The sequence below is a fragment of the Symsagittifera roscoffensis genome, chromosome 2, assembly GCF_963678635.1.
Source record: "Symsagittifera roscoffensis chromosome 2, txSymRosc1.1, whole genome shotgun sequence".
Lineage (NCBI taxonomy): Eukaryota > Metazoa > Xenacoelomorpha > Acoela > Convolutidae > Symsagittifera > Symsagittifera roscoffensis.
The window spans coordinates 84691480-84705544 of record NC_087063.1 but is presented as its reverse complement, the minus strand read 5'-3'; the positions used below and the strand labels follow the sequence as shown (position 1 = coordinate 84705544).

At 38.3% G+C, this 14065-nt stretch overlaps 1 protein-coding gene across 1 annotated transcript in view; it reads left to right on the top strand.

Moving 5' to 3' along the window:
- The window catches only part of LOC134840712 (DNA-dependent protein kinase catalytic subunit-like), a 31244-nt gene extending 24590 nt beyond the window's left edge, over positions 1 to 6654 (top strand). Inside the window, exon 2 of the mRNA XM_063856706.1 lies at positions 167 to 6654. Within this exon, the coding sequence (XP_063712776.1) occupies positions 167 to 6526 (6360 nt within the window). The 3' untranslated portion in view covers positions 6527 to 6654. The remainder of the gene's footprint in view (positions 1 to 166) is intronic.
- The last annotated feature ends 7411 nt before the right edge of the window (positions 6655 to 14065 follow it).

The following is a 14065-nucleotide window of genomic DNA, read 5'->3' as shown; positions in this document are numbered from 1 at the left end:
TGGTCGGTCGAACCGGTCAACTGTTCTGTTTTTTAACATAATTTTTTTGCCATAATTTTTTCATAAAAACTAGACATTTCTTTGTGTTCATTAACTTTTTTCCAAATGTTTGTTGGCTATGTTGGAACTGCAAGAAAACAGAGAGATTAATAGCTTATTTGTTCAGGGTGCCATGACCTCTTTCCCTTTTTCGGAGAGTGGGTGGACGCAGCGCAACTACCTGTCATCTCTTCACATTCAGGATAGTAGCGTAAGAGAAGAGCTGGCTCAGTTCGACTTCAACGACGCATCTGTGCGATTGCCTCCTTCAGCCCGTCAGGAAGCATGGGGAGAGCCTGACCAGGAACCCATGGACGTCGACGGGGAATCGCGAGATACTCCCAGAGAGTATCTGGTTCCGAATGTGGTCGAGGATCCTGTTACATCATTGCCTATATTTACTACTGTTGTTCACATCGTGAAGCATCTGAGCAGTCTGCAACAAAAGTCGGAAGCGAGTTCAAGTGTGCTTCCAGTTGCATCACAACACACATCTAATGCCACCAACTTGCCCAACTGGGTTGGCAAGTTTCAGCTGCAGTTACAAACAGCTCAACATGTGAATGTGTTGGTGTTTGTAGCAAAAGTGCTCATTTTGTGTGAGGACGACTTCGCAGCCTGGGCTGATTCACTTCTGCCTGATCTCATTCGGGTGCTCGAAATGTATCTCTCCCAGTCTAAACTCATAACATCGTTTGTAGTGGAGCTAACGTGTTTGGTTGCCGATTGGTACCAACTAGTCAAGGCTCACAACTCAGCCTTCCAACTGGGCAAAATCGAGAAGTCCAGTTTGGACAGGATTTTTACTCTCATGGTCCAACACGCGGCACATTCGAACTCGGCGTTGATGAAAAACAACCTCGAACTGCTCAAAATTCTAATGGAAAATTTCAAATGTTTTCTCGAGTTCGATTTTAATGTAATTTATGATAAACTGCGTTTAACGCCGACAGAAAAATCGCCCGAATTAGAATCTGGGATCCAGATTTTGGGTCTAATTGCCGCGCACAAATGCCCGACATTTCCGAGAATCTCGATAATTGAACGGTGCACTATGTTTCAATCGTTAACCAAGCATTTGACAAATTCTAATGTGCGAGTGTATGCGCCAGTGGCTGAAACAGTTGGCTTAATTTTATCCTTTTATCGCGGAGACGCTACAGATGAATTGTTGTTTGAAGAGCTGAACAAAACAGCAGTTCAAGCTTTGGTCCTAGTGAAGCAAAGTGAGGGTCGTGTTAACTCGCTGGGACGCTTCTTCTCAATCTTTTCCTACATTTGCGATCGGTTCAGCCAGTTCGGGTCTGAGATGGTGGACCAGGCATTCTTCTGTCTGTCCAATTTGACAGGAAGAGCGAAGGTAGACTGTCTGAATGTCATATACCATCATTGCACTACTCACCCCAACGCCTTCTTATCCCTCAAAAGTCACGGAATTTTGTCGAACATGTTGTCTAATTTGGACTCTGCAGTCCAGTTTGCCAGTCTCAGAGTTCTTCACCAGATGGTCCAAGTGTTAACAGAAGAGCAATATCAGGACGTCTTAGATGTTATCTGCAGAAGAGCTTCCGACCACCTCGCCGCTTCCAGTTCCAGACTAAAAATGTTCCAAATTTTAATGGAAATGCACAAGAAAAGTAAGGATTCAAATTTGCACTTAGCTAAATCTGTTTTGAGATTCTTAATTCGAGGGGTGGGAGACTCGGATAAAGTGATCTCTTTGGCCGTTCTCACTTACATCTCGAAACTAGACTCGCTGCCAGAATCAGTTTCGGAGAGAATTTTGTCTCTGTTCCATAATTTCTACAACCACGAGCATAGTTCAGTTTTCATCAAGTATTGCATCAACGTCATCTTTGATGCGTGCAGCCGAAGTCCAGACTATTCGGTGGAAATGTTTGAACATCCTCTGGACAAATGTTCCTTCGAAAGTGTTCCTATCCAAAACGCCTGGCTCAATCACCACTCTGGCTTACTGCCCATGTTCATAGACACTCAGCCCCTGGTTAAAGTCACGGAAAGCTGGCAAGCTCTGGGTTTTTCCCAATCTATGGGCCCTGATTCGTCCTCTTTATCGTCGTCTTCGAATGCATCTGGAAATATTAGAGCGACTTTGCAAAACAAAAACATGCAGTTTACAGCAACCAATGTGAGTTTTGAAGCGTCTCAAACCTTCTCTTGGCTAGATAACGCAGGCGATGGATCGAATCCCAGCCAGGGCGAATCTTCGCAGGCTTCTTATGAGTCGACCCTTGTTGCGGATGTTAGAAATGAGTCGAAAAGAGTTGCCTCCAATCGAGGAAAGCGAAGAGTGTTAGTGCGTACTGAGAATGGATTTAAAGACGTAATAGCTGATGAAATGCAGGACAAAGGCGGAACAAAAGTTAGTGCTAGAGATCGCGTTAGACTCACAGTCTTGGCTAAACGAGACAGCAATGAAGAGAAGTCTTATTTCGTGAAGAAAGCGTACGATGCAGCTAAAGAACGGAATAGAACGACGATTGAAGCGTCAGTCCGGAAGGCAAACGAAGTGGTCATCTACCGCAACTACAGAGTCGGAGATATTCCCGACATCCAAATCAAGCACTCGGATTTGATAGTTCCATTACTGGCGTTGGCGCAAAACGAACCAACTATTTGCTCACAGCTTTTCGTCCAAGTTTGCGAAGGCGTTATTGCTAATATGGTTGATTCCAATTCGGTCGATGAGGGTTTTTGGGCTGAAATTTCAGAAGCGTTCAGTGCTGTTCTGAATGAATGTCAGTCTAATGGAGACCAGTTACTAGTTCAATCGATCATCTCTATCGCCGCAAAATGGCCTGCATTTGTGAAACTCGACTCAAAAAAGCTGGTTATGAGCTCGATTGAAAATAAACAAGAACTTTTTGCTGTTGCGTATCTGGAACAACTATCTCTTGAAAACATTGAAAAATCAAGTGCAAATAGTGTAGCCTCTGTAAAACGGCGAAAATTGGACGAAAATTATGATGTTTTGCGCCAAGTTAATTTCTCATTGGTGAAGTTGTTCCGATCTATCGGCGATTTCGATCACACTCACAGTTTTCAAGTTGGTAATTTCCCAGAACTTACGAAGCAGTTGATAAAACTAGAAAACTCTCGAAAGTACAAGCAGGCTATTTTGGACTGCAAAGCGGCATTAGAAGAATGCAAAGATGATGAAAACGCGGAAGATGAAGAATTGTGGAATGACATTTTGGTACGCAGCGTGAGTTCCCTGTGTGACTGGAAACAACTCGCGTCGCTTTTCGATTCGGAACTCAATTTGGAGGAAAACGATCATATCTTTTCGGGAACTCATTACAAGTCGTTAGTCGATGCAAAATGTAAGGCTCTCCTGGATGATTTGGATGTGTCGGATGATTTCTGCTCCTACTTGGAAAAAGTGACGAATGATGCAGCCAGTAGGAAAGAGTTCTCCCGCAGGTTTCCTCTCGACATGAGTCTAGTGCTGGTGAAGCAAGGGTACCCGTTCAATGCCAAAGACATCATCAGGAGCTACGCTCTACCTCAGTTGCAGTTCTCGCTCCGCAGTCTAATGTTCCCGAGGGGGTTAACAGTCACTTTGGACACAGAAAGGTGTCCTCAATTTCACCCTCTTTCTCAACTGATCAAGTTCTTGTGCTCGAACCACCAGAATTTAACGCAAGAAAAGTCAGCCTGCTTGATAGAGGAAGTAACAAAAAGTGAAATGGATCCCACTACAGTGTCTACTTCTACTTGGGAAGAAGTTAGACTTGTCCGCAAAATATGTCTGGAATTTTTGACAGAATTGTCTGGCAGCCCCGATCGCAAACTAGAAGCCCTGGCGGGGTCGAAAATGGTGGATTATAACATAGACTTCGCGTTAGCTGCCGTGAAGCAATCTCGAATCGAGTTGGCAAACCGAGTGCTGAACCAAGTTCGAAGCGCTCCTTCTATCAACGTTAATTTAGTTCAAGCTTTTGAATGTGAGTTGATGAATGTTGACTACTTGGTAAAAGTGGCGTCAATTCATGATAATCCAAAAGTGGTCGAGACTCATTTCAGGCAATCGGTTGATGCTCTTATATCTTTTCTCAAAACCGATGTAGTTTCGAATCATGCCAACTACAATAAATTTTTGTCGGCACTAGCTAGAAGTTTTCTGTCTATTCATAACTTCAATCCAACTGATAGCAAACTAGTTTCTGGAATAACACCTGTTCACAACCAGAAGTTTCCCAACCATTTCATGCTTCCATGGAGTCCCGATTGCAGCCCTCGAGATCTGGTGGATGCCTCCTACAAAACTCTTCAGACTTGTTGCGCGTTCCCGATGCAAAAAGACGACGAAGTTTCTGCCAAAAGTTTCTTTGACTTGGCCAAATTTTGTGTCAATTTTCTGGATTCTCAAAGTGAACATGCATCAGAAAATGAAGTTGTTTTCGCCGCAGATGTTCTTCGCTCACTCTTGACATCAGTTTGCGAGGCCCTCAGGTGTGGCAAAGTTGAAGCGTCTGCTCTTTTCCCAAGATTGGTCGCCTTATTAGCCTATCAAATGCCAGCAGCGATCGAAGTGAATTTTGAAAGAGAAGTGTCCAAAGTTCCAACTTGGATGTTTTTGAGCTGGGTCGAACAAATCATGAGTTATGTGAGCGAACCAAATTTGAACAAATTGCTGAAACCTGTGATCATTGCAATAGCTACTGACTACCCTCAGGCAGTGTATTTTCCATTCAAAACTACCCTAGAAGCCACTGAGAAATTGTCATCAGAGAAAACTTTTGTCCAGCAAGTGGCAAGTTTGGTGAAAAATGAGGTTCTGGAGCGAGTTCTGCAAGAGTTGGAAGAAACTGCCTTGACACCCCTGGTTGCGTTAAGTGATTTAATGAAAGAATTTTCAAAGCTTCTGCCGAACGAGAGAATCGCTGCGTACAGTAAACTCTGCAACGAGCTTTTTGGTGAACAGGATTCGAGCGCAGAAATTGTCCAATCATTGTTCAAAAAACAACTGGCAGCAAATTTGAAACCCAAATTGGAGAAGTTTTGGGGACCAAAGGGTTCCAAGCTAAAAAGTAAAGAAATGAAAAGTATTCGTCAGGACTTGGACCAATTGAGAAATTATCATTCGGACGAGTTCAAATTACCGAGCACCTTGGCTGAATACAGTGGTTATTTGGCGAATTTCTCTGAAATTAACCCTTACAGTTCTGTAGAACTACCAGGTCAGTATGACGGCAAAAACAAACCGGACACTTTGGCTCATGTGAAAATTAGTGGGTTTCGAAACGAAGTTAGAGTCTTGGAATCGATAAGGAAGCCTAGAAAAATTTGCATTCTGGGCTCGGATGAGCGCGAATATTCTTTCTTGCTGAAGGGAGGAGAAGATTTAAGACAAGATGACCGTCTGATGAAAGTGTTCAAGCTGATGAACAAATTTCTAGAAGAGAATTCGGAGACGAAGCAGCGCAAACTGGTCGTTCACACCTATGATGTAACTCCTATGACCTTGAAATTGGGTTTGATTCAGTGGGTTCCCAATACAACCACATACCAAATGCTCTTTGAACAGGCATGTGGAGCTAAGAAAGTGGACGACGCCAAGAAAAACATGCACAAAAAGGTCACCGGCTATTTGGGACCAGGGAAAGATTTTCAGAAGTTCTTCTATCTCTGGACAAAAGGCGCGAAACAATCAGAAGCACAACAGTGTCTCCGAGAATCGTCATCAAAGATCGGAGAATTGAGTTTCAGAAAAGCTATTGAAAAGCTATCAGTTTCAGCTGATGCGTTCATTGTTCTGAGAGATCGATTTATTCGAAGCTACAGTTGCATGAGTCTAGCTCATTACATTCTGGGAATCGGCGACAGACACACGAGTAACACACTGGTGGATCTGAAGTCATGCTCAGCTGTGGGCATTGATTTCGGCCATGCGTTCGGAACAGCCACTCAGTTCTTGCCCGTTCCAGAGCTGACCCCGTTTCGAATGACCCCTCTAATGGCTGGCCTGACTGTTCCGAAGGTTTCGCCATCTGGTGGAATTGTTCATGCGACCATGCTGAAAACATTGGAGGCGCTGCAGGACAATCAGGAGGCATTGATGAACATTCTGCAGGTGTTTTTGAGGGAACCGGTGATTGATTGGGTCGAGTTTGCGAACAGACAAGTACATGCAATGCGTCGTGCAGGTAATTTAGATGAACATTTGGACGATACAAAAATGTCGTGGTACCCGCAGCAGAAACTGAACTGCGTGAAGAGGAAGTTGAACGGTGGAAACCCCATGTTGTTAATGAAGTCAGAAGAACTGGACTTGAATAGTCTGGTCATGAAAGATTCGGCCAGTTTGCTCCGGATAATAATAGGGGAGAAAGGGAGTGAGAGGTGGAGCATGCAGAATGAGACTAGTTTGAACACTGATCAACAGGTCACGTGTTTGATAGACCAGGCCACAGATCCCAACATTCTAGGAAGGACTTGGATAGGGTGGAGTCCATTTGCATAACATGTTGGCGTCAGAGAATGAACTTAGTGTTTCGATGATTTGAAACTTGACTCTTGAACTTTACAAATCTGAACACATTGATTAATTTTATGCGAATAAACTAACAATTTTCAGCAATTACATCTCACTGTTTCGTAATAATTAAAAGTTGTTGTCTTCTATCTTTTTGTGAGGCTAAATGGTGGAATTGGACTTGACTCTTTTTCAACAGCGCAGCGTGATTGATGTTCTTCCGACTTTTGAAGAAAGAGATGGAATGTTTCAGCTCGAAGTGTTTTTTCTCCAGTTAAATTTCGAATTTTCATCTAACACTTGTTGACGTTTGTTTAAGTGTCGATGAACGTAGTTCAGATTCTCTTTAACTGATCGTGATGTTCTTTTTTGTTCATGCTCAAATTTACTTTTTCGCGATTTGACTATTGGTTTATTTTGAAGTCGTTTCTTTTGTGAAAAGGAAGGTAAACTCCATTATCGAACAGCAAAATTGTAAAAGTCACAAAAAATGTGATCTTCTTCTGATTTCGAAAATGAAATTTAGTTTTCAGATTTGCTAGGGAAATTTAAAAAATTTTACCTCTGCATCCAGAAGGCAATTATGGCGCTCTTAAAAAATGAAAATGGCGCGATAAATTTGAACCTCTAGTTTCATATATGCACTTTCAAAATTTAATCTTAATTCGTTTGCCGAAAAGAAGGAAGGAAGGCAGTTATCGCGCTCTTAGAAACGTGAAGATGGCACGATAAACATGAACCTCTGGTTTCAAAAGTGGATTGTAATTTTAAGATTCCCGCAAAATGACAAAATTTCTTGATCCTGTTTTCTCTAAGTGGGCCAGATTAGTGACAAAAAATTGTTGGTCGTATAATTTTCCTGAAATTAAAAGAGCGTCAATCTATTATATATTTTACGAATTTCGAAAATAAAAAAGACTATTTTTTTTCTTGAATTTGCTGGCGTTCGTTGAAACTTTTGCCACTGTTTGTTAGCTATGTTTAAGCATTGCCAGTACCTATCGTTTTTGCATACTGGAAACTCGCTCTCTGAAAATTTGGTTTTTCTTAGGTCTACTCTTTTTTGTAGACTTGATAACCTCGGACTATGCTTAAAAGATCTTGCATTTCCTACTATATTACAAATTTTTAAAGTAAATCAGCATAAAAAAGAAATTGATTTCATGATTTTTTTCTTCATTTTTTTTATTTAAAAATATGTTGGGTGTCCTTGGTCAAATTTAATATTTTGCAAGTTGATACTGATTTCATTTTTAGTCAAAATCGAATGAATCTGGTAAAAGCAAGGAAAATTGCGCACTCGATTAATAACAGTTGAAAAGTTTGACTAATTTCTAGTTTAAAAGGGGCTCAAAAAATCTATCCATTGACCATATTTTCTCCAAGTAGTTTAGTTTTGTGAAAGAGGTCAGTCAACATTTTTCTTAAAATCCAAAGAGGAAGAACATATTCTTTGATTTTGTTCTACGGATTGTTAGTAAAAAACATTTAAAACATAATAGCTTGAATTTTTTAAGGACAATAGTTTTGTTTCCATTTGAAGGGTGGTCGACCCAGATTTTGTCACTTTAGTTGTTTGTTGCCACTGGGCGAATAAATCCCAAAACTTTTTAAAAGTTTTTTTATAAACATCATCCGATACAAACATTTGAAGAAATTCAAAACATTTACACCACAAAAATTTCATGTTAATTTTTCCAGTATTTTTTTTCAACATATTTTTTCAAAATATTTTCCAAAAGGAAAAAATCTTAAAATTTGTTCACGCTCAAGTTTGATTTTTCGCGGTTTGAATTGTGATTTCTGTTTAAGTGCAATTCTATTGTTAAGAGGAAGGAAACCTCCAGTATCGAACAGCAAAATTGTAAAAATCTCGAAAAACGTGATCGGCTTCTAGTTTCGAAAATGGATTTTTTCAAAATTCCCAGCGAAATAAAAAAATAAGTTTTTGTAGAAAGTCAAAGAGCATAGAGACCGTCCATTTTTTTTCTGAATTTGAATTTAGAAAAAAAAAACAAATCAGTATTTTTTTCTGTTTATTTGCATTCAGTGACTCTTTTCCAACTGTCTGTTAGCTATGTTCTTCATACCATCTAAAGAATTTTGATGCCTTAAAATTTATTTTAAAAAGTGTTGACCAGTTTTGTAAACAGTTAACAGTTTTTTTGCGGGGATTTGATATCATTCCATAGTATGCGTGCTTAGTTTTTGACAGGTAGCGCGAGCAGCGATATAATCTGGCTCGGAAACAAATCCAACTTAATTTGATGCCAACAGGCTGACAGGTGTATGCAAAAAATGCTTGCAAGTGGACCCGCACAACGTTTACTACATGAGAAAAGTATCGGTTTGTACCTGACTTGGCGTGTGAGGTGAGAAGCGGAAGATATACCAAGAAGAAAAAGATACTGTTCCAAATCCAATCACTTCAGATAACCGAAAGGGCTGTGACAAAATTGCTAAGCTTGAGATTAGCAAGCGTTTTGAGTTTTCTCTCGACCAATTACCAACAGCGTTAATGAATAATTTGATTTACTGTCCAATCAGTTTTAAATAACTTGTTTTGCCGCCCACTAAACTCCATGGTTATATTTATATGCTTTATTTCCGAAACCGGCAAAAGTTTGTGGTTCGAACCCAAAGAAGACTTGCCTTTTTGCGATTTGGAAATTTAGCATCTACACAACAATCTCCGCCCTCACCTTTGGAACTAATTAAGAATCACTTTTATTTGCATGTAGTGTTTTTGAGATGGTTCAACATAATTAGCTAGCGATAGCAAGCGTACTTGTATTCCTGAACTGTTCAACAAGTTTTCCTACAAGTCTGTGTGAAAGTGACCTTAACTTTTACAACTTGCAGGCCACTCACCTCTCGAACAAGTGGTAACGCGCGTGCCTTGAAATCCCTGTCCGGGATCCGAAGCCTCACCGGAACTTGTTTTTCTATCTTACTTTCCCAAGAATGAACTTTTGTGTGGTTTCAGGCTTTTCCTCCTATGAAAGTCTCTTCGTAATATAACCAACTCTGATGTTTATACTATTTTTGTTTTCCCTTCTTAGTCGCTTTGTCAAGATTCCATGAACATAGTAAAGAACTTAATGCAAGTCGCAATGATTTTTTCAAGAAAGTCTTAAAATCTGCTTAAGCTTGCTTTTGATTGACTTAAGTCTTCTATCAACCCCTTTCCACTCATTAATTGTAAGAACAAATTTCATGACGTAGCTGTAAATTTTACTTATGAGAACAATATGTGCTGAAATCAGACGTACAAGTTTTCATAACAACTGGACACTTTCATAAAAAAAAACTAGAAGTGAAGTAGACGAGCCGTTCATTTTATCTCAAAGCAATTCATCAAAATTATTCTCAGGTCTCGAAAATTAAGTCTCAAAAATATTTTATTTAAAATGAATTTTTATCTTGCATTTTGAATGCAGCGCAGTATACAATTTTTGAAAAAGATTCGTAACAAAAACTGGGCATTCGAATCAATATGATTTTGAGGTTGATTTTTTTGCCCTAATAAAACCCGAGCAAAAGAATACACTGTTTTATCGGTGAATACGCAAAACAGTCCTATTCGAAACAGTCCACTAGAAAACAATCAAAAATACCATGAAACGTAAAAAAACAGAGTCCGATATGAAACACCTGCACCGAGCGCTCATGAAATTTGGTTTTCCGAAACAAAAATGATCCATTATAATCCATTACAGATGTAAAATTCAGACCATTTTTGTTCAGATTGTTTTTGTTAAGCTAACCCATTATAAACGATTAATTTGGAAACAAGAATAAACCTTTAAAATCATTGTAATCGACTATACTCCATTTTTTTAAAGAAATACATTTGTACTTTTAGCAGAAATTTTGAACACAATCTGCAAGAAGTTCTGGGCCACGTCTCTTACAATCAAAAAAGCAAAAAAAAAACTAAAACATTGAACATGTTCAATCGATCCCAAACGCTTACTTTCCCTCTTTCACGCTTACTACCTTTCACCCAAACACCCACCCACCCCTCTTCAGTAAACGACGGGGAGGTAAATAAGGTGATATAAAATTAAATGGTTTTGTTATGAGTAAACTGCCCCCAAAAACACGCCTACCAAAAACACGTTCAACCATTACCCCAAACCCCTCGCCCGAGTTGTGCAATCAAAGTTGGGAGAATTCAATAAAATGCCTTTCAATTTCAACCAAAAACTCAAGTTCAACCATTACCAGCAGCCCACCAACCCACATTCCTCCACACACACACACACACACACACACACACACACACACACACACACACACACACAGATTTGAGGTGGAGGGGTTTGGGGCGGGTAACTTGAACGTGGTGGCAAACGGCGATTGTGATAAAAACAAAATAATTGCACCATCAAACTGCCAAGAAATGAAAAAGTCGAGAAAATATTAAAAAATGTGCAATGTATAAATTCATGAGAAGTATTATGCGGCAAACAGCTTATGATAAAATTTTAAAACAAGCTTGTAATTTTCACTATCCTCCGAAGAAATCCATTATTTTTGATTATAATAGATTATACGAATATAAAAATATTAGTATTATATTTCAAATAAAGTAGGTTAATTTGAAATTTCATAGATAGGGATTATAAGATGAAAATATAAAAGATTTTAATCTATAGGTGCAGGCAGTCCGGCGACAAACGGTTTTAATTTTTTATATAGAGTCCTACCCTCTGTTGGCAAGCTCGCATTATGTTGTTTAAACACAGGAAGATTCTCAGCCTTCAGGTTTTTGAAACAAATATCCCTTCAGACCATTTTTTGGAACGTTTTTTATCGGATTGATTTTTCGTTCATTCTTAAACTTTTCTGACTTTTTTGTGGTTCAACTGTTTTGTATTGGACTACTTAGTACTGACACGATTTTATAATTTAGAGCATGCTGTGTGCAACTTGTAAACAGTAATGATATCATATGTTTTAATTTGCATTTTACCTCTTCGCCACTTACGCGTGTTTTAAGAACGCAATAGATTGCGCGTTTATTTTCTCGAATTGGCCAAATTAGCAATAACTTGACGAAAAACTACCACAGATGATATTTTGTCTTACTTTTTGAGCTTCAAGCAACAATTTAATTAAAGGCTTCAGTAAAAAGTTGAAAAAGACTGAGTTAAAAAACAACCTCAAGCTTAAACGTTCCTCTTTCTCTTCAAAAGTCGGTGCAAAAACAAGCCAGAATCAAAACAGGGACAAGCCTATTGCGTTTGTTGAAATTTTTTGGCAAATTGTTGATACCATTTATGGCTTCCTATTTAGAGCGGTTTATTTTTATCAAAATGTAACACACTCGTTACAAATCTTATGAAAACAGTGTTTTCCGGCAAGCGCAAGTCGAATTGATTAATCATAAATTTGCTTCAGTTGGTAAACTTTATTTCTCAAAAGTTTTCTGTTGCTTATTTAATCAGTAAAGACGGTTTATCCACAAGAGAAAAACCAGCATACGAGCTGCTCAGCTCTTCACCGAGAACCGCGATTGTGTCCCTCTTCACAACCTACATGCTATTTTTTGGTTACTTCAATAGCGCTAGTTGTATGTTTTCACCGCAAATAATCAATCAAACTCAGTTTTTCCTTGTCAGTTAAGCCTAATTAATTTCGCAAAGAATTTTTCTTTTAAAGTAAATTTTTTTAAAGATTTTGTATATCTTTTACCTAGAAATTTAACAAAAATTTCTGTGTCGGCTGATCAAATGATCTGATTTGATCTCGATTAAAGTATCAGTAATTACATTAGTGGAGAAAATAAAGCGCAAATGCAGGATTTTACTCTCTAAAAAGCCTGTTTTCAATGTCCATTTTGGACTGCAGTTTTTTCGAAATTCAAAAAAGTTTTACATAGACCAAGAGCAAATGATCAGAGCTATCCTCTAAGAAACTATCAATGTTTGCTTTTTTTCATTTGCACTAAAAATTTACTTGCGTGAAAAAGTAAGAAACGACCGATTTTTGTAGACATTTTCACTGATTGTTTCTATTTTCTCGCTGAGAATGTTTTGCGTCGCTTGAACAATTTTTTCCCGCTTATTCAAGAAAGAATTAACTACGATGCAAAAATTAAGGCAGATGAGAAAAACATTGGTAAGTCGTTGAAACCAAACAATGATAGTTTTACAGAGGGTAGCTATGATCAATTGCTCTTGGTCTATGTATAATTTATACAGAGTTTCAAAGGAATTGTTGTCCGAAATCGACATTGAAAACAAGTTTTTCAGAGAGTAAAAACCTGAAATTGCTCTTCCTTTTGCCCATTAGTGTAGTTGCAAGGTACAGTAAGTCTTCCTAAATGAAAACTTTTTCTGTCAAAAGAAATTTTTAAATGTCATACATGCACTGCTCTCAGTGAATGAATTGAAGTTTCAGCGTGACATTTTTCATGAATTCAGCTATTTCCTACAATTAGGAAAGTTTATTGCAGATAATGAAAACTTGCCTTTTCAGACGTGGAAATTATTTGAAGGATATGTTGTCCAAAACGGACATTGAAAACAGGAAGTTGACATTTTTGAGAGCGAAATCATATCAAACCATGTTCAAATTTTGATTAAATTCTTAGTTAATCAATTCCCTCAAGTGCCCCATCAAAGCCGGCGCTCTGAGATTGCAAATAATGATGTTCACAAATCTTATGTTAGTTTTAAAATGATTGCATAGATGCCTTTTTTAATTTGACTTTTGATGTTTAAAGCACTTCAAATCGAACAACACTTTTTATATGCCAATTCGCCATGGAAATTTTCTAGCTGTCTTTGTTCTCTAGTTTTACCGACGCGAACTCTTGAGCAAAAGAAGATGAACCAGCGCGAAAACTGGGCTGGTCTTAGTCTTTACTAATTCGCGCCGATGGAAAAATAGTTCTGCAATTCGTGAAAACTGTCATTTTATTCTGGTAAGTCCTTCAAGCCATCAAATCACTTTTTTATAGAAGTAGCTTGACTCGCTTGTCATCGATTAATGTATTTTCTTTAAATTCACAGAAATACTACCAGAAAAGATATCTAAAAAGGAGACAATTTAGAGAATGAAAATCAGAGAATGACAATTAAGAAAATTTAGAGAATGACAATTAAGAAAATGTTAGCAATGTATACTGGCCAAAAAAACTTCAAAAAAGACCCTATGAAAAATTCTGATCATAAAATTTTTTCGTTTCTTGCTTGAGAACAACATGATAGAAATGCAGTTTTTGAAGACTCAATTGAAAAAAAAACTTGAACTCTGAGAGACATTGGTCCCCTCTCATCAAAGGAGTAAATCTTGATCCAAAATATGGCAATGCTACAGATTAAACTTCTGAATTACCGCTTAATTTTGTCCGATATGTACAAGGTTAGTTTTTGGTCGTAGATTGTGATTTACTTAGCTTTTTTTTAGAAAATCACATAACATTTATCAACTTCAAAAAACAATGTTTATAAGCTCTATTTTCAAAGCTCTAACTGAAAAATAAAGAGCACTTTTTGCAAATTTTTGAGCCACGCG